Below are 19,878 nucleotides of genomic sequence, written 5' to 3'. Positions count from 1 at the left end.
CCATTGGCTTCAGCAGGGTTGAACGTGACCTGATGTGTCTAACTTATCTTGCAAGATGCAATTGACATTATGGACTTTTACTATTTTACTACAGGTTTGCCTACTACTATGCGGGTATTGGCTTTGCTGTAGTGATACTGAGCACCATCCAAGTCTGGACATTTCTGACTTCAGCTGCAAGACAGACAGCAAGAATCCGACAAAAGTTTTTTTTCGCCATACTTCACCAGGAGATGGCTTGGTTTGATACCAGCCAGATTGGAACATTGAACACGCAACTGACGGAGTGAGACGCCTCTATTTATCTATGCACCAGAAACCTGAGTCTGATGTTTACCTTTATAGAATTAGCTACAGGGAATTTCCAGGAAACCTTTTTAACTAAGACCCAAAATATTACTGCTATCTGTGGGAGGGATTTGTTATCATTTTTCACTTCATTTTCAGGGTTTCAGTAACATTTCCTTTGCGAGGGCGGATGCTGCGAAATGCAATATCTTACTCCTCTGACATTGGCTTTGTAGTGTCTATGAGCTATTTTGCAAACTACTGTCGATAAACAGCTCTGCTGTCTCCAGCTAGTTTATAAACACTGAAAACCCTGACATTGTATGAAATGAAACTGCACTCACAGTTATGGGCACTGTGTTATCATTTTGAACGTGATCCAAAACCAATTAAAATCCTTAGGAATCTTTGGATCAGGTCCCTTGTGCAGGGATTCAGAGGAAGGTATGATCAGAGTATGAAGAGTTTCTCCAGATTTAATATTAGCAGGGAGGGATACGCCCAGTTTTTGGAAGATGTGAATCCTAAAGGGAATGAGAGAGCTAGCTCCCACATATGTAACTAGCAAGAGAAAATTAGCATGACACACAATGGTTTTCCAAATAATAATTTACTAACACTGTGCTTGTCACTGCATAGGATGGAAAAAGGAGCTATTCCTTGCCTCAAAGATCTTAAAATCTAATAACAAAATTGAAGAAGATCGGATGCATAGGGGAACTTGGAGGAAAAAGTCATGTAAAGGTTTTGGGGATGAATTTTTTTTTGTATGCATTATTCCTTTTGGCTATTGCATGAATGAATGGGTCACGTGTGAATGAGCAGGGGTAGCAAGGGCAGAAGTCTATCTAGAGGTTACATCACAGACAATGAGTTGTGATCTGCTAGTTCCTAGTCCCACAAAGAGCCATTGCTGCTGTTCAGTATACACGTCCAAAATTCCTGCTACCCAATGATTTGAAGAGTTAAACTTCTGAGAAGCTTCTCTCCAGCAAAACAGAAAAATGTGTGAGGAGGAGGCATTCATCAAAGTTAACAAATCTCTTTTTAATTAACAGTGACATTAACACCATCCACGAAGGCATCGGAGACCAGATCTGTATATTTGTACAATTCTTTTCCACATTTCTGACAGGGATTGTTATAGGATTCGTCTACGGGTGGAAACTGACTTTGGTGATTTTGTCAGTTAGCCCTCTCCTTGTTGCAGCAGCAGCAGTTCGATCAGTCGTAAGTGCTGACGATAAACAAAAAAGAATTCTCTCTCTAAAAACAGATTGAGAGGGAGTGAACCCCAAAGCAACATGACCCCAAAGTTTGGAGAGCATGGAGTGCAGCCCTTCTCCTGCTCCACTGGCTCATGCCCCCAAATTTCCAGAGCTCTGTTTACACTGAGCATCAGCAGGCAGCCATTGGCATGCCATGGAGGCCTGGACTGCGTCCAGTCACCACTACTCACCACATGGGAAGAGGATGATCAGCATTCATCAGCTGCGACCACATTAGTAGATATTGCTTGTAATGCACAGAAAAATTTACAAAGTGTTTCCATTTATAGGTTGTATTTTGTTTTCTCTTCCCCTTTCCCCCACCCAAGCACTGAAAATGGTGGAGGAAGAAACAGGATCCTGACCTATAATTAAGATAACTAAGTTATTTACATGGCCTCCATTACTATAGTTTCTGAGTGCCTCACAAGCTTCATTGTGTTTAGCATCACAACACCATGCAAGATAGGGGATTCCCATGTTACTCACGGAGAAGTGAAACACGGAGAGAAGTTACTTACCCAAAGTTGCCCAGGAAAACTGTGTTGGAGTGGGGACTTGAACCCAGGTCACCTAGATTCTAAACTCTTTCCTTAACTCCTTGATTACCCTTTGTATCAGTACATAATTTATACCACTTAAATAGATTTCCATAAAATACTTTCCCCTTCCCCCCACTCTCTTAATTTCCCAGTTCCTGGCATCATTCACTACAAAAGAGCTGACTGCTTATGCTAGAGCAGGAGCTGTGGCAGAAGAAATTTTGACTGCTATCAGAACAGTTGTTGCTTTCAATGGGCAGGTGAAGGCATTAGCAAAGTGAGTTCTTTTTGTTATTTTGTAGTTTTTTTTCAAAAACTAATTATTGATTGTACATAATATTTGGGAAAGTGATGTGGTTATTTTAAAAAAAATCAGAGATGATCTGTCAGTTTATCCCCCAGACAGCTGAGAAGTTCAGATGAAAATAAATATGAGCATATGGAAGATGTTTTCTGTGATTCATAAACATTTGCAATCATTCAATTGACCTACGTTATGGAGGGGCATTGTAAGGCCCAATTTCCCTCTGACACTAACCTGAAGTTGAATTTGGAAGCTGAAGCTATAGAAAATGCAATCTTATCTAAGACTCCAGTTCGACAAAGTACTTCTGCAAATACTTTAAGCACATGCGCACTCCCATTGAAATAATTGATTAAAATGTTTACAGTTAAGCTCATGCTTTACTGGATCATGACATTAGGTAAGATTTCCTATCACTTTCCTATGTCATCGACTTCAAGGGAGCTACCCACATGCTTAAAGTTAAATGCGTGTTTAGTGCTTTGCAAATAATCCTCCTCTTGCTCTAATCTGAACAGCACCAATGATATCCCAGCAGTGTATGTGGAAGAAACTAATTGCACATCATTTTAGGATCCCTTCACTACTGCGTAAACTGTGCCATTCATTTTGGGCCTTCCCACTTTTGGTCAGGGCATTTTTGTACATAATATATGTGTCGAGAGGTTCCTACAAAGCTTTTCAGCATGTCATTGAACAATAAAATGATATGCATGTCCTCCTGAAACGTTCTGAGAACATTGCTGGGCTGAGCGGTACTTTCTTTAATGCCCTTGAGAAGCTAAAGGGGATTAGATAGCTAATGAGTGAACAGAAGCTGTTATTGATTGATGGAAAACCATAAGCTTGTAAAGGAATCACAAGAAAAAAAGAGAATGATTTTTTTCATTAACTAACTTAATCTTTGTCCTTGTCTCACAGGGGTTAACTTGCATAATAATGGTGCTTAGTTTGTATTTGCTTGCTTGCTATTGGCATATATCTTGGTAATTTGGCTATGAGAATAGTTCCTGGCTTCCAACAGTGTTCAGCAAGAGAGAACTACTGCCAGGTTGTGGAGTCAAAGGGGATTCTGGCTTCTGTTTACTTGTTTGGTTTTATCTAAAGAACTTTTTCTTCAAATATTGTGAGCAGTAACTCTTCCCTTTGCGAGCTGATATTCATAGAATCCTAGAAATGTAGGGCTGGAAGGGACCTTCAGAGATCATCAATTCCAGCCCCTGCACTGAGGCAGGGTCAAGTATAGCTAGGCCATCTCTGATAGGTGTTTGTCTAACCAGTTCTGAAAAACCTCCAATAATGGGGATTCCATAACCTTCCTCAGTAACACATTCCAGTACTTAACTATCCTAATAGTTAGACAGTTTTTCCTAATATCTAACCTAAATCTCCCTTGCTGCAGATTACCCTGATTATTTCTTGTCCTGTCTTCTGTGGATATGGAGAACAACTGATCACCATCCTCTCTGTAACACTCCTTAGCATATTTGAAGACTGTTAGCCAGCTCCCCGCTTAGTCTTCAGTTTTCAATACCAGCTTGCCCAGTTCTTTTAACCTTTCCTCAGGTTTTCTAAACATTTTATAATTTTTGTTGGTCTCTTCTAGACTCTCTAATTTGTCCACACCTCTCCTAAACCAATACACTACTCTGGCAGAGGCCTCACCAGAGACAAGTAGAGTGGAACAATTGCCTCCCATGTCTTAAATATGGTACTCCCCTGAGAGCACCCAGATTATTATCTTTTTTTCACAACTATATCACGTTGTTGGTTCATATTCAATTTGTGATATACTTGAATTCCCAGATCCTTTTCAGCACTACTGCTGCCTAGCCAGTTATTCCCCATTTTGTATTTGTGCATTTGATTTTTCCTTCCTAAGTGTAGTACTTTGCAGTTGTCTTTATTGACGTTCATGTTGTTGATTTCAGGCCAATTTTTCCAATATTACATAACAATGGCCATATTGGGTTAGACCATTGGTCCATCTAGTCCAGAATCCTGTCTTCTGACAGTGTCCAGTGCCAGATATTTCACAGTAAATGAACGGAACAGGGCAATTTTTGAGTGATCCAGCCCGTCATCCAGTCCCAGATTCTGGCACTCAGACATTTAGGGACATCCACACCATAGGGTTCCACCCCTGACCATCTTGGCTAATAGCCATTGATGGACCTAGCCTCCATGACCTTATCTAATTCTTTTTTGAACCTAGTTATACTTAATTCTTTTTTGAACCTAGTTATACTTATTAGTGATCACTTTCCTAATGGTTCCTAACATTCAGTTAGCTTTTTTGACAGCTGCTGCACATTGAGCAAATGTTTTCGGAGAATTGTCCATGATGTCTACAAGATCTTTCTTAAATGATAGCAGTTAAATTAGACCCCATCATTTTTCATGTATAGTTGGGATTGTTTTCTAATGTGCATTACTTTACATTGATCAACACTGAATTTCATCTGCCATTTTGTTGCCCAGTCACCCGTTTCGTAAGATGCCTTTGTAGCTCTTTGCAGTCAGCTCTGGACTTAACTATGTTGAATAATTTTGTCAATTTTTGCCACCTCATTGTTCACCCTCTTTTTCGTATAATTTATGAATATGTGAACAGCACAGGTCTCTGTACAGATCCTTGGGGGACCCTGGTATTTCTCTCTCCCCGCTGTGAAAACTGACCATTTATTCCTACTCTTTCTTTCCAATCACTCTTAGCCCATGTCTTTGCTTAACAGCCTTTGCTGTGGGACCTTGTCAAAGGCTTTCTGAAAGTCCAAGTACACTATATCAACTGGATCACCCTTGTCCACAGGCTTGCTGAAACTCTCAAAGAATTTTAATAAATTGGTGAGGCACAATTTCCAGTTACAAAAGCCATGTTGACTATTCCCCAACATATCTGTGTGCCTGATAATTCACTCAGAGCAGCCACATTCAGTGAAATAACACCAGAAGGCAGACCGATTGTTGACATTATTGGGCCAGATCCTCTGTTGGTATGAATCAACACAGCTTCATTGATTTTATATCATCTAAGAATCCAGATAATTGATTTTTATGGCAGAAAACCCTGGAAGCATGAAAGGAAACTAGGGAACTGAATGTCATCTGGATACATACCAAATTTAACGTTTATCATCTGTTTTCAGATATGATGTTAACCTAGAGAATGCTAGGAAAGTTGGAGTAAAAAAATCCATTACCACCTACACAACTTTGGGTTTCACAGAGTTTATTTTATTTGGAGCCTTTGCTCTTGTATTTTGGTATGGAACCAAACTCACAGTGGAGGAGAAAGAGAATTATGACATCGGACGTGTGCTAATTGTAAGTACAGCACAATATAGTCGATTTGCTGAGGCAAACTTTTTAAAAATGGTCTATAAATTCAAAAAAATGCTTTGTTGTTTAAGTACTGCATCAAAGGATCCATAATTTCTACTCGGGCACAAAGTACCCATCAGACTAAAAGTTAAAATATGTTTACTATAAATCAACAGAGATGTTGAATCTACATATTTAAGACCTCAAAGTTCCATAACAAATATCTCATTTGGTCACTGTCATCCTGTCTGGAGTGGTTCACGACCATGAGTGCCTACCTCAGGGCAGGCTGTCAGAAAACAGGGCAGACACCCCAAACTGGTGGTGTGTTCTATAATTAGATTTCACCAAGCCAGTAACAAATGTGAATTCCTGGATCACTATACTAATCTTACAGTGGAGTCACAAACAGACTCTCCAATCTATCATGCCACCCAGACAAACTTGACTTCATTATAAAAGGTCATTTATACCAAAAGCCACACCATATTCAGGTTGCTTCCAATCCCAGAGATTAATCACTTACCTGAAATCAATAAAATCCTAGATTTTATACAAAAGACAATGCTAGTAGACAATTCTATAGTAAACTAACTAAAGTTTATTAGCTAAGAAAAGGTAATAAGAGTTATTGAGAGATTAAAACAGATAAAGTATATGTGCAGATGAGTCAGTCTATAATTCTAAATGGTAGCAGAGATGTAGTGATCTGCCAGTTTCCCAAAAGTCTCTCAGGGCTACCCAGAATAACTCAGGGAATCTCCATCTCCATGTTCATTTATTTTGCCCTGTTAGAATCCAAACAGTGCAGAGATGAAGGATTTTTCCCTGAATCCATACTGTGACCGGGTGTGTCCAGGGCTCAACCCTCCGCGGGGAGGAGGGGAACCACACCGGCCCGCTGGTCTCACTAGGGCTCTGTCCTGTCCCTTTAAGGCTAGACAACAGGGTCAGAGTCTATTAGGGCTCCGGCCTTTGGCTGCAAGGCAGAGCAGTAAACAGTACTAGGGAGCTCGGGCCCCTTGCAGCAGGGCTGAGCAGTAAACAGTACAAGGGAGCTCAGGCCTCTTGCAGCAGGGCTGAGCAGTAAACAGTATAAGGGAAAGCTCAGGCCTCTTGTAGCAGGGCTGAGCAGTAAACAGTACAGGAGAAGCTCAAGCCTCTTGTAGCAGGGCTGAGCAGTAAACAGTACAAGGGGAAGCTCAGGCCTCTTGCAGCAGGGCTGAGCAGTAACGTGAGGGGGATAACTGCCACCCATGAGTGGGGTGGCAGGGGGGACACAGGCCCACCCACTCCACTGTGTCCCGGCCCGGGGCCCTAGGCAGCGGTCGTTACCGCTGACGGTCAGTGGGGATCCTGACCGCAACACACTGACATGGGTATCGTCTGGTCAGCAGCCTGACTGAGGTCGGCTGCCCCCGGGCCACTTCCAATATCCCCCTCGGGTCCTACCTGGTCCAAAGCGTCCTGTTCCGGGAAGTCCCACTGCATGGGTTCCTCACAACCCGGGCTCGGGGGTAGGTCTGGGAGTTCCTCGGGGAAGTCCGGCCAATGCTGCTCCGGGGGCTCCTCAGGGTAACAGCAAGGAAGGGGGGAAGTTCCTGGTGGCTCCTCCTCGTAGGTAGCGCGGGGAAGCTCCGGCAGGTCTTCCCAGCAGCGAGGGAGGGTGGTCTCCGGCCAGTCCAGGCAGCTGCCCGGGGCTCCAGCGGTTCCTCCGTTAGGAGCTCCCTCAGGCAGGTCTGCTCTCCCCAGTGGCTGGGCACTGACTGAGCTGGAAGGGCCGGCTTTTATCCTTCCGGGTCGCCGTCTGACCCTCTGAGGGGCGGGCTCACCACTCTGTAGCCCCGCCCCTTCCTGTGTCCGGGGCTCAACCCTCCCCGGGGAGGAGGGGAGCCACACCGGCCCGCTACAATACTCATAGTTTTCTTCCCACAGAAAACAAGCTGACAGGGTCAATACCCATGTGGGCTTTTCCTTTGATGGCAGAGAGTGAGGAATGCATTTGGAGTCTTTGACCTTTGATCATCACACACAATGACCACTTGCTTTGAAATTAACACTTTTCTGTTAAATTATTCATTTGCATTCCACAAGACTTCTTTCTCATTTGATGGGTTATTTGCTGAGAGGGGCAAACACTGTGTGAATGTTTGCTACAGCATTATAACGGGATCCAGATAAGTGTTTAAGTAATGCATTGTTTTCAGTGCATTAACATCCCATTCGTTTTCATGAAGTTTAAACACCAAATACATTCTTATACATTTAACAATCACTTTGATCTATACTAATTACCAGAGCTTTCAACAGCACTGTGAATTGGCCTGGCTTCCAGCTATGCCTTTGTAAGCATTCAGTGAGGTCTGGGGCTTTGGCATGAGCTGGCACTTGGTCTGCCCGTGTCACAGCCATGTGACCATCTTTTTTTAAATCCCTGCAAGGGACTATTGTACTTTGCCAAAACTTTTAGATTTTTTTTCCTTTGGAAAGGAATAAGGCCCTGATCCTGCAAAGACTTGGGAATGTGCTTCACTTTATGCACTGTGAGTAGCCCCATTGACTTCTGATGAGAACTTGACTTCAGTGGAACTAGTCACAGTGCATAATGTAAAGCATGTGCTTTGAAGGATTGGGCCTCAGGAAACTGTGGATTAACTCTCTTTGAGGACGCTGAGGTTTTTAATATTGCAAAGAGATGGAGAGATGTCTAATTTCACTATTTATTCTCTTAATGGGAGTTGATGAAATCAGCAGCAACAAAAAAAGCTAATCCAACTGTTAAAGGGCATGTGGGTGCACACAATAGCTACATTCACCACGTTCTGTGTCAAATCCAGCAAAAGAATAAAAACTGGGTGAGCTGGAAAAATGCAACCTGAAATCTTAGTTTTGATTTTATTTTTTTATATTTTTTTTTCTGGAAAAGCTCTTACAGAACCACCAGGATTATCATGACATTTAGCACTAAGGAAACTGCAGATCTGGACCCACTGTACACTAGCTCCTGTTTTTGTTCCCTGTAGGTATTACTCTCTGTGGTCCGTGGCACATTCTTTCTCGGACAGGGCTCCCTACACTTGGAGAGTGTTGCCAGTGCTCGAGGTGCTGCCTATGAGGTGTACAAGGTCATCAGTAAGGTACTTAATGTCGCTTTTCTAGCAGTCTGAAATTTCTGATTTATTTCTCGAAAAATCCAAAAAGAGGATGAACTCCATAGACTCAGACCACTGAAAACAAAAGTAAGACGACATTTCTCTTCATATTAAGGAGACACGAGCCTTAACCAAAGCCCTAAATGAGCTTATTGCAAACTTGGGGGAAATTGAGATCTATAGCTCAACTTTACAGATTGGGGCCCTCGTTCCTGTTAGGTTTGTCACTCCCTCATTCATTTATTTTTTAGAGTAAGTGGTGAAGAGCTAAGTGAAATGACATTGCTCTTTAAAACACAAGTATGTGGAGTGGACTTGATTTCAGTTCAACTGCTTTTGATTTGGAGATTAACAGTGCTGTTGAAAGCTCTGGTAATACTGTTGCTGGGGAAGAGGGATGCCACACTTTCAGTTACTAGGGTATGTCTACACTATGGGATTATTCCGATTTTATAGAAATAGATTTTTGGAAACAGATTGTATAAAGTCGAGTGCACGTGACCACACTAAGCACATTAATTCGGCGGTGTGCGTCCATGTACCCAGGCTAGCGTCGACTTCCGGAGCGTTGCACTGTGGGTAGCTATTCCATAGCTATCCCATAGTTCCCGCAGTCTGCTCTGTCCATTGGAATTCTGGGTTGAGATCCCAATGCCTGATGGGGCCAAAAATTTGTCGTGGGTGGTTATGGGTAAATGTCGTCAGTCAATCCTCCTTCCGTGAAAGCAATGGCAGACAATCATTTTGTGCCCTATTCCCTGGATTGCCCGGGCAGACGCCATAGCACGGCAACCATGGCACCCGTTCAGCCTTTTTTCACTGTCACAGTATGTCTACTGGATGCTGCTGACAGATGCGGTACTGCAGAGCTACACAGCAGCATCCCCTTACCTTTGCAAGTTAGCAAAGATGGTTACCTGTCCTATTGTACCGTCTGCTGCTTTGCAAGTTGGCAATGATGGTTACCAGTCATACTGTACCGTCTGCTGCTGTCATGGGTGCTCCTGCATGGCCTCGGAGAGGTCAGTCGGGGGCGCCTGGACAAAAGTGGGAATGACTCCCCAGGTCATTCTCTTCTTTAAGTTTTGTCTAGGGGAGAGTCAGTCCTGCCTAGAATATCAGGCAAGCCAACTAAAGAACCACAGAGGCAAATGGCCACTCTGGGTCAGAGCCCCAGACATCCCGCAGAAATGATGAGCTGCATGCCATTCTAGGGGGTGCCCCTTCAACAATTCCACCCTTGCTTCTCTCCTCCCCCACCCCTCCTGGGCTACCATGGCAGTTATCCCCCCATTTGTGTGATGAAGTAATAAAGAATACATGAATAAGAAACCACACTGACTTTATTGCAAGCAGAGATCAAAGGGGGGAGGGGAGGGTGATTGGCTTACAGTGAAGTAGAGCGAACAACCATTCTGCACTTGCTCAGCCTATAGCTGAAAATGGGAATCTGTGACAAGCACTAGGATAGAAGCACAGGCAGGACTGAATATCCATTTGTGTGTGGGCCTTTGGTTGACACTGGTAAAATACAAAATGTCCCAGGATATGTATGTTGGGGGACAGTTCTAAATGGCAGCTTAATTTTTTATTTGCAGCAAAATGTAGAGGTCTAAGTATCTGATTGTGAGCCCTGGTAGCAAGGGGCAGGCTGGGGTAGGCACGACTGCGCAGTGCTGCTGACTGGGAGAGCAGCCTGAGGCAGAAGCCTCCAGCTGCCATGATATTCCAGGCAGGACTGAATCTCCATTAGACAAAGCTTAAAAGAAGAGAATGACCTGGAGTCATTCCCATTTTTGCCCAGGCGCCCCCGGCCAACCTCACCGAGGCCAGCCAGGAGCATCCACAGGATGACGATGACAGATATCAGTCCTACTATACCGTCTGCCATCCGCAAGGCAAGGGGATGCTGCTGTGCAGCGCTGCAGCACCGCGTCTGCCAGCAGCATCCAGTAGACATACGGTGACATTGCAAAAAGGTGAGAAACGATTTTTTTCCCTTTGCTTTCATGGGGGGGAGGGGGAGCGGGGCTGATGACATATACCCTGTACCACGCGCGAAAATGTTTTTGACCCTTCAGGCTTTGGGAGCTCAGCCCAGAATTCAAATGGTTTTCGGAGAGTGCGGGAACTGTGGGATAGCTACAATCATCAGTCGCCCCTCCCTCCGTGAGTGTCCATTTGATTCTTTGGCTTTCTGGTATGCTTGTCTCAGCTCCTTAAGTTTCACGAAGCACTGTGTTGAGTCCCTGTTGTGGCCTCTGTCCATCATAGCCTTGGAGATTTTTTCAAATGTTTTGGCATTTCGTCTTTTGGAATGGAGTTCTGATAGAACAGATTCATCTCCCCATACAGAGATCAGATTCAGTATCTCCCGTACGGTCCATGCTGGAGCTCTTTTTTTGATTCTGGGACTGCATGGTGACCCGTGCTGATCAGTGCTCTATGCTGGGCAAACAGGAAATGAGATTCAAAAGTTCGCGGGGCTTTTCCTGTCTACCGGGCCAGTGCATCCAAGTTCAGATTGCTGACCAGAGCGTTCACAATGGTGCACTGTGGGATAGCTCCCAGAGGCCAATACCATCGAATTTCGGCCACACTAACCCTAATCCGAAATGGCAATACCGATTTCAGCACTACTCCCCTCATTGGGGAGGATTACAGATATCGATATTAAGACCTCTTTATATCAAAGTAAAGGGCTTCGTTGTGTGGACGGGTACAGGGTTAATTCGGTTTAATGCTGCTAAACTCGTAGTGTAGACCAGGCCTAACTCTTAGAATTTTGTACAGCAGTTTGCTATATATCTGCAGTCTCAGGTTCATATTAGGTTAGAACAAAGGGTTGAGTTTTGTCCTCTGTTATGGCCATAAATGCCTATTGGTTTCAGTGAGGTTGTGTGGATATAACAAAGGGTGGAATTTTGCCCAGATAAACTGAATTAAGGGTGATCAAACTCTGTAACCACCTCTGGAGTTGGTTGTTCCTGACCTATTACACTAAGCATGTCTTGAGGGGACTTGCCCCGGACTACAGCAATGATGGCTACAGGCAATCTGGGAAACAATATGTTTCCCAGATTGGTTCTATCTCCATCCAGGACTCTAGGCAATGAGAAACCAGAACTTAGAAATAAAGGGTTTGGTTTTGCTGGTCTTAGAGTGGAGCAGAGAGAGCCTAGAACTCAAAGAGAAGTTTTGAACTCTGCTGGTGGTTACTGGGTCATTGAAAAGTGTCAGTCCAACAGAGATCAGCAACATGGGAAGTGGAGGAGCAATTCCAGGTCAGGCTATTTAGCGCCTGGGTAATTTTCCCTGGACTTCAGACCAGGGAGCCTCAGGATGATGGTATCTTTTTTTGGGGATGAAGATTGTAATAAATCCCCAGTTTGTTTATTTTGCTTGTGCATTTTAAGTCAACCAACAACTATAGGTTGCATCACTCCTCCAAGAACTGATTCTCAACCCACATTCTGCCTAGGCAGATGCTGGGAGGGAACTAAGGGATTTGGGCCCATTGTAAATGTTGGGAGATGGATGATTTAAGGTATAGTTGATGTTTTATTATTCTAGTTACTCCTGTTCTTTCCTTGTCACCTATCCCAAAATGCTTTGCAGGGTAGACACAAGGATTGCATTTCACTGATATGCAGAATCCTCTGGGGTAAAATACAGCAACCAGTGATCAGTTAAACTGCTATGTAGTGTTGCAGTGTTTCTTTTTCTGTCCTAAACAGCTTATCCATCAAAAGCCACAACTGTGAAATCACACGAATATGTGATACCTTTTCAAAATCTCTCTCCAGCACCGTCTTCTAGATAGCAGTGCCAATGAAGGATATAGACCAGATAAGCTCAAAGGAGAGATTGAATTCAAAAACATCCATTTCAGTTACCCATCCAGACCTGATGTTAAAGTAAGTGATCTTTTAAAATTCATCTTTGCAGTGAAAAGCTGCTGCCATTATCTGTGTGACCAAAAAGAAAACTGATATTTTATCAATTTAATGTGTTTATTTTAAAACAGTTTTTTTTAAAGTTCCCATCCTGTACTCTGGGTGTTTATGCACCACAGTGTGGTCTTGTTGAAAGAACAATGGGTGAGGACTGAGGAGACCAGGATTCTATTCCCAGCTCTGCCGCTGGCCTGCAAAGTAACACTTGGCAAGTCACTTCACCTCTCTCTTCCTCAGTTTCCCCATCTGTAAAATGGGGATAGTAATACTGACCTCTTTAAAGTGCTTTGAGATATATGGATGAAATGTACTATGTAAGAGCTAAATGTTATTATAATAGTTATAAAAATACAACAGTACTGCAGGGTGAATGTCCTTCCAAAACTAAAGCTTTGTCTTCATCACCATCAACCACCTTTTCTTCACTTTCACCTGCTGGAAAAAGCAAAGGAGAACAAATGGGGCTCATAAAAGGTGAGTAAATTTGGCCTCTGGTGAATTGAATCAGAAGCAAATTCTTCATTCAAGCTCTGTCACCAGGAAAGCCTCACCTCCAGCCCTCATGTGGTTAAACCCAGAAAGCTGTTTGTGTCAGTGCTTCAGAAGATCTCAGCTGCTGTGATATCCCATGTCGGGAGAGGTAATCTTGGAGATAGCCAGGACTCAACCTATTTTAAGGCCTATTGGTTAAAGCCATTATTCTAAATCACTCCAGACAATGAAATAGAAGCCAGTGCAGATCACAGAGCATGGAGGTAAGATTCTCCCTACAGAAAATGCCCTCTAAGAAACAGACTGCCATACTCTCCACCCGCTGAAGTTTGTGAGGGGAGTCATCTTATTGTACAGTGCCATGTATGGTACTTTGCAGTAATCCACTATTTCTCTCTGGATTGTCATCTGTACCAGAAGTGAAAGTTCAGAACCTTCTGGCCAAGTGCAAAAGAGAAACAAAATGCTATTAGCCGCTACTGCTTCCTGCATGCAAAAGCAGCTGTGGATCTAATAGGTTACAAACTCACTGGAGTGTGCTGCTGTTAGCTCTGCCATTTCTTCTGATGGGTTCCTCCAACCTACAAGCATAAACTCAATCATCTCTGAGGTGAGTCACAGCTGACTTGCCTGCATCAAACCCACCCTGTAACTTGCTGGCTAAGCCAGTCAACTTCTCCCAGCTGAGTCTGATGAAACAGAGACCTAGAGCTATGTTAACTGAATACTGAAGTCAGTGTAGTCTGTAGTGTCTTACTGTCTTCCCCTAATGGTCTTGCATACAAATTGAGCAGGAGGGTGACAATACAGAATCCCACATAACTCCATTCAAGAGAAATCCTGGGCAGAATGAGCCACACTTTGGGGGAGTGGCTGGAATGGGATGGAGCCATTCAAGAATGATTCCATCCATCCCTTCCAGAGTTCACCCTGTGTCAGCAGTGGCTCATTATCAATGGTATCAGAGGTAGCTGGCAAAGCTAAAAGAATCATCCTGGATACCTGGTTCTCATCAATCACCAGCCAAAGATGATCAACGTACAAGATCAAGGCAATCGTCATTTAGTACCTAAAGTGTCATTACTCCATAACTAATCCCTCCCTAGTAAATTCCAGAGATTGTTGAACCTTGACTCTTCATTCCATTGGGGATATTAAAACACCCACTTTGTTTTCAGAGCCAAAGGGTTTTTCTTAGGACAGTCTTTACAGAATAAGAATAGAACAAAGCAAAATTGTTATTAGTAATAAAAACTTTTTCTTGTCATCTTCAAAGTGCTTTTCAACCCCGATTGGAACAAAGGACTAAAAACAGACCTGGGAATTCAATACACTTTTAGACTAGACCTCTCATTATTGGCTTGATCATGATGCCATGCATCTTAATAGATCTTTTTCTAAACAAACCATTTATTTAAGTAGCTCTATATTTATTGGACTAACATATAAAGATTATATTTCCAGATTCTCAAGGGCCTGAACCTGAAAGTTCAATCGGGGAAGACCATCGCTCTGGTTGGCTCCAGTGGCTGTGGCAAAAGTACTGCTATTCAGCTGCTATACAGATTCTATGATCCAGTCCAAGGAGAGGTTAGTTTAGATGAACTGTTGATATTCCTGGCTAATAGGTTGAAGATTAATTTCCTGACTAGATTACACCTATACTTTAAAAGGATATTACACAAAATTGGATTCTTAAAGGAACAAAAGATACGTAGCATCCAAAGAAATTCTGAAACTGATTTTTCATTACTTGTATGCCATGATGATGAAAATATTGTAAAAACCTAGATAGGACTTTTTGACTTCCATTAATATCAGGAATTTGCATTTAAATATTTGATGATATTGTTATGCTATACAAAGCACACGGGATCTTTTCAGGGAGAAAAGGCAAATACGCTGCATTTATTGAAAATACAACAGTTAGCATGTGTTTTTTAGTCACACACACACGCACACACACCCCTGCCAGTTGATGTTTATAGTTACCAGTTTGTTGCAGCTTGAGTCAATCTAACGGCCAATTAGATTGAGCACGAGTGTGGAGTTGGGCTCAATCAGTCGCAATCCGATTTTCCAAGGCTTTGCAAGACTGAACCCAGAGTTCTGTGGCTCAACACCCCAGCTTTGTAGTTGTAAATTCCCATTTGAGTCCATGCATTTTGCAATGTCATCCTGTCCTTAAATGGTGTTAATCTTGGGGTTTTCTGCTATTATCATTTGATGATTATTGTCAGGCTTCCCATTGTTATCTCCTATTTGTTGTCTTGCCTTCAGGGGTGCCTGCCCACCTTTGAGATCATCAATGCCGCTAACATGTTTAGCATTGGATACAATGGATGTTTTCTGACTGTCTCCTGGTCTTTCCAAGTCTCTCACTTTTTCTTGACCATCTGGACATTTGTGATGGCTTTCTTTGACACCTTATCTTTTCCTGATGCATGCATTCCTCATTCACACAAACAATCTCTTACAGAAACCTTCAAAGGTATAGAGACAGCAGTATTTTATATTCAACAGTATACATTGTAAATCAAGCCTAGCTACATTTTATAACTAAAATAATTCACATTGGAGCTTCAGGCCCTCAACATTTTTCTAATCTCCTTAACATAGGTGACCTAAAACAAAAGGGTGACCGTAATCAGTCATAAGGATTGTTCTGGTCTGTCATTCCTTTCTGCTATTCAAAAAGGGTGGCTGGCAGGATGAAATCAAATCATACATTAGTTCTCATAGTACAGTTATAAAACACTTCTCCTACAATATCTTTTTTGTTTATCCTGCTCCTTCCATTCTTCTAGTCTGAGGTGATTGTACAGATATAGTTTTAATTTTTCTTGGTCATTTTGTTTAAATGTTATTGCTTTATTCCATGTGAGAAGCTGCTAAACAAATACACCTCTACCTCGATATAACACTGTCCTTGGGAGCCAAAAAATCTTACCGCGTTATATTGAACTTGATTTGATCCACCGGAGTGCGCAGCCCCCCACCCCCTCTGGAGCACTGCTTTACCGCGTTATAAATTTGTGTTATATCGGGTGGCGTTATAATGGGTAGAGGTGTATCATTATTATTATACTATTATAACAACTAATTATTTTAAACATAATACATTTCCTCAAACTCTTCATTTATGCCTTTCTACTCAGATTACCTTAGATGGACAAAATATTCGGACACTTAATATAAAGTGGCTAAGAGAACATATTGGCCTTGTAAGCCAGGAGCCTATTTTGTTTGCTGCAACAATAGCTGAGAACATTCGCTGTGGCAGAGAGGATATTACTGATTCTGAAATTAAGAAAACAGCTAAAGAAGCCAATGCTTTTGATTTTATATCCAGATTGCCTGATGTGAGTTGATGTACTTTTGAGCACCTTATAACTATGACAAATTCTTTGGTTTCTCTCTCGATTCTTCTGAATTTTTGTGGCCCAAATTCTCTGCTGGTGCAAATAGATGGTGCTTCACTAGCTTTTCACTGATGTTTTGTCATTTATTCCAATTGACAATTTGGCCCACAATGTTCTTAACTTACAATACTAACTGTATGTCATGTGGCAACATTTTTTAATAGGGTGGATAAGGAATTTCCATGGACAATGAGAGATTTTTTTCAATTTACCAGATTGTTTTTATTCTGTTTTCTTCTGCTAGGTATTATCTATTTTTTCCCACTTCCAATATTCCCATCTTTTTTATTTTTTAAACTGGGTTGAGATTGGCAAACAAAATTGCATTGATGTGTCCTGAGTAGTCACTGGTTATTATTGTTAGCCAATCAAAAGGCTGGATTCCTTCAGCCAGTTCTAGTTTGTCTGTTTTTTCACTTCAGTTGCTTCTTTTTTATAATAACTGAAAAATCTAATTTTAGAGTACATCCTTTAAACTAATAGAAAACCATCACACCACATATTTGTGGTATTCACCCACGAAAGCTCATGCTGCAAAACATCTGTTAGTCTATAAGATGCCACAGGATTCTTTGCTGCTTTCTCACCACATACTAATTCCTAGCCAACTAAAAGGTGAGACAGAAACAAAACTGTGAACTGATCGTTAGAAATTTTAAACTGTGCTCTGCCTCAAGGGGGAAAAACACTGAATGTAATTGGCCAAGACACTTCTTTTAGAAGTATTTATTCTTACAGTGTTTATTGGAGCATCCATCATAAAACTTTTAAAAGAGGGGACTTCTGTATGTGATAGTAACAATAATATGGGGGTGGGGGTGTAAAAGGATTTCAACTGACCGCTTCTGCAATCTCTACGCTCCTCTGGTTTTCTCAGAAATTTAACACCATGGTGGGGGAAAGGGGAGCTCAGCTGAGCGGAGGGCAGAAACAGCGAATTGCTATTGCCCGTGCCCTGGCAAGGAATCCCAGGATTCTGCTGCTGGATGAAGCCACGTCTGCTCTGGACACTCAGAGTGAATCTAGTGTGCAAGCAGCTCTTGATAAGGTAGGAATCCTATTGCTAGAGTTATCAATCAATATTAGGAAGCACAACAACCATATGGCAAGCTTGACATTAAAGGCTATAGCATGCCATCTGTTTTTAAGCACATCTCTCCACTGGTTTCAAGGAGGGCATTGATATCAGTAGGGATGCATCCTCAAATTTTGGTGTCAGGATATGACCCTGTAATATTTAATCAAAGCTCCATTAAGCAATCTTGGGTTGCCATCCCTGAGGCCCCTCGCCCTCTTCCACCTCATCTCCTGAGGCCCCGCCTCCATCATTCTCTTCTCTCCCTCCCACACCCCTCCATTGCTTGCTGGACCGTGTCAAGGAGCTTGCTTGCAGGTAGGAGACGGCCCGGCTAAGCAGAGGCTGGTGTGCGTTAATGACCTGGCACTTCTCCCCACCCTGCGGTAACTGAGCTTTTGGTTCAGGTGCCGTAGGGTTTCCAGGTCGCCAAAAACTGGGCACTTGGAAACCCTAAATGGCAACTGGACACAGAAGCCAAAAACCAGGCTGTCAGGATAAAACCCAGACAGGTGGCAACCCTAAAGCAATCACAGGCTCTATTTCTGTTAGCATCATTCCTGATTGCAAGGATATTTGCATGTAGACAGAAGTCGTCTGCTTTAATGCTGGCCTCCACCACATCCTGCCTCACATCACAATTGCTTGCCTGGTGGTAAATTGTGAATGTGGCATCAGGAATTTAACTCCTACATTATCAAAGTAAGGTGGCAGAATTGCATGGATTTCTACAGGGCAAGAATAAAAATACATTGTGCTTATCCAGCACTGTATCTTCTCCAATCACTAAACAGATGTTTTAATAATCTTCATAACACTGCTGGGATTTAGGGATTATTTTCTCCATTTTGCAAATGAGGAAACTGCGGCATGGACAGGTTAAGTGGACACACGGCGAGTCGGCGTCAGAATCTGGAGCTTCGCCTGAGTGAGGCCTACAGGACTGGGCTGCAGCACTGCTTTAAGTTTCTGACGTGTATTTGTAGATAACCAGTGGAGTATCATAAAAATAAGCTCTATGAAAAAGCCGGCCTCCCATTAGTACTCAGTAATAGTAAACCCAGAATAGCGTAAGTTCTATGCGTGGCTCAAGGGCACTATATGGCTCACAGCATTTATCTGCTATAAATGTTAAGTCTGTGGGCCTAAATTCTGCCTTCACTTGTACCCATCTGACCACACTGATATCAGCTAGGGTTGCCAACCTTCCTGGATTGGCTTGGAGTCTCCCAGATTTGGCATCGATCTCCCATTGCCCATTGAAAGCAATCCAGGAGATTTTAATAGGATATTTTAAGAAAATAGCTTCAGTCAGAGTTGGCAACCCTAATACCAGCGGTATTGCACGGCGTAATTGAGGGTAGTATTTGGGTGCTGAGCCCTTATATTCTGCATAGATAATATTATTTATACTGAATTACACACACACACACACACACACACACACACAGAGTCACGCTACATGAAAAGAACATTAAGGTTCCAAAGTCAAGCCCTCAAAATTTAGGGAATGACAGAATTAAAGTTGCCTGGTCAACATTAATTTGGTCCCCTTGTGTGTCTGCATTAGGGGACAGTCTTCAGTTACATAATCACATACTATTTTTTCCACAGGGCCCCTGCTTCATTCAGTGCACAGGATGGTGCTATTCAACATTTAGTGCTAGTCAGTATTTCTTTTTATGCTCAGCATTCAATGTATGGCCCCAAGCCATTCAAACCCTGCTCTGAAAACAAAATTATTAACTTCCTCATGGGCTTTTCTATATCTCTCATCACTCTAGTATCTGAGTGCTTCATAAACACTAATGAATTTATCTTCACAACACTCCTGACAGGTAAGGTGGTCGTATTACTCCCATATTACAGACGGGGAACTGAGGCACAGAGATGTTAATGTTGAAAGTGCATACTACTTTTGGGTGCATGATCTGTGATGCCCAAGACTCAATATTTCAGAGAATTTTGCATTATACAGCCCTAGATATGTTAAAAACACATCTCCCATTGACTTCAGTTGCAGCCGTGAATGCTCAGCACAGAGACAGGTCTAGA

General features: G+C 42.6%; 1 protein-coding gene across 1 annotated transcript in view; it reads left to right on the top strand.

Annotated features, from left to right (window-relative positions):
* LOC123363278 (ATP-dependent translocase ABCB1-like) overlaps positions 1–19,878 on the top strand; it is a 114,759-nt gene that overhangs the window by 11,453 nt on the left and 83,428 nt on the right. Inside the window, 9 exon segments of the mRNA XM_045004146.1 lie at positions 95–286; positions 1,347–1,518; positions 2,251–2,375; positions 5,552–5,729; positions 8,750–8,863; positions 12,685–12,795; positions 14,791–14,916; positions 16,485–16,688; positions 17,626–17,796. Coding sequence (XP_044860081.1) covers positions 95–286; positions 1,347–1,518; positions 2,251–2,375; positions 5,552–5,729; positions 8,750–8,863; positions 12,685–12,795; positions 14,791–14,916; positions 16,485–16,688; positions 17,626–17,796 — 1,393 coding nt within the window.

Source organism: Mauremys mutica, chromosome 2 (assembly GCF_020497125.1).
Source record: "Mauremys mutica isolate MM-2020 ecotype Southern chromosome 2, ASM2049712v1, whole genome shotgun sequence".
Lineage (NCBI taxonomy): Eukaryota > Metazoa > Chordata > Testudines > Geoemydidae > Mauremys > Mauremys mutica.
The sequence above is the reverse complement of the archived record's forward strand: the minus strand, read 5'-3'. Positions and strand labels throughout refer to the sequence as shown.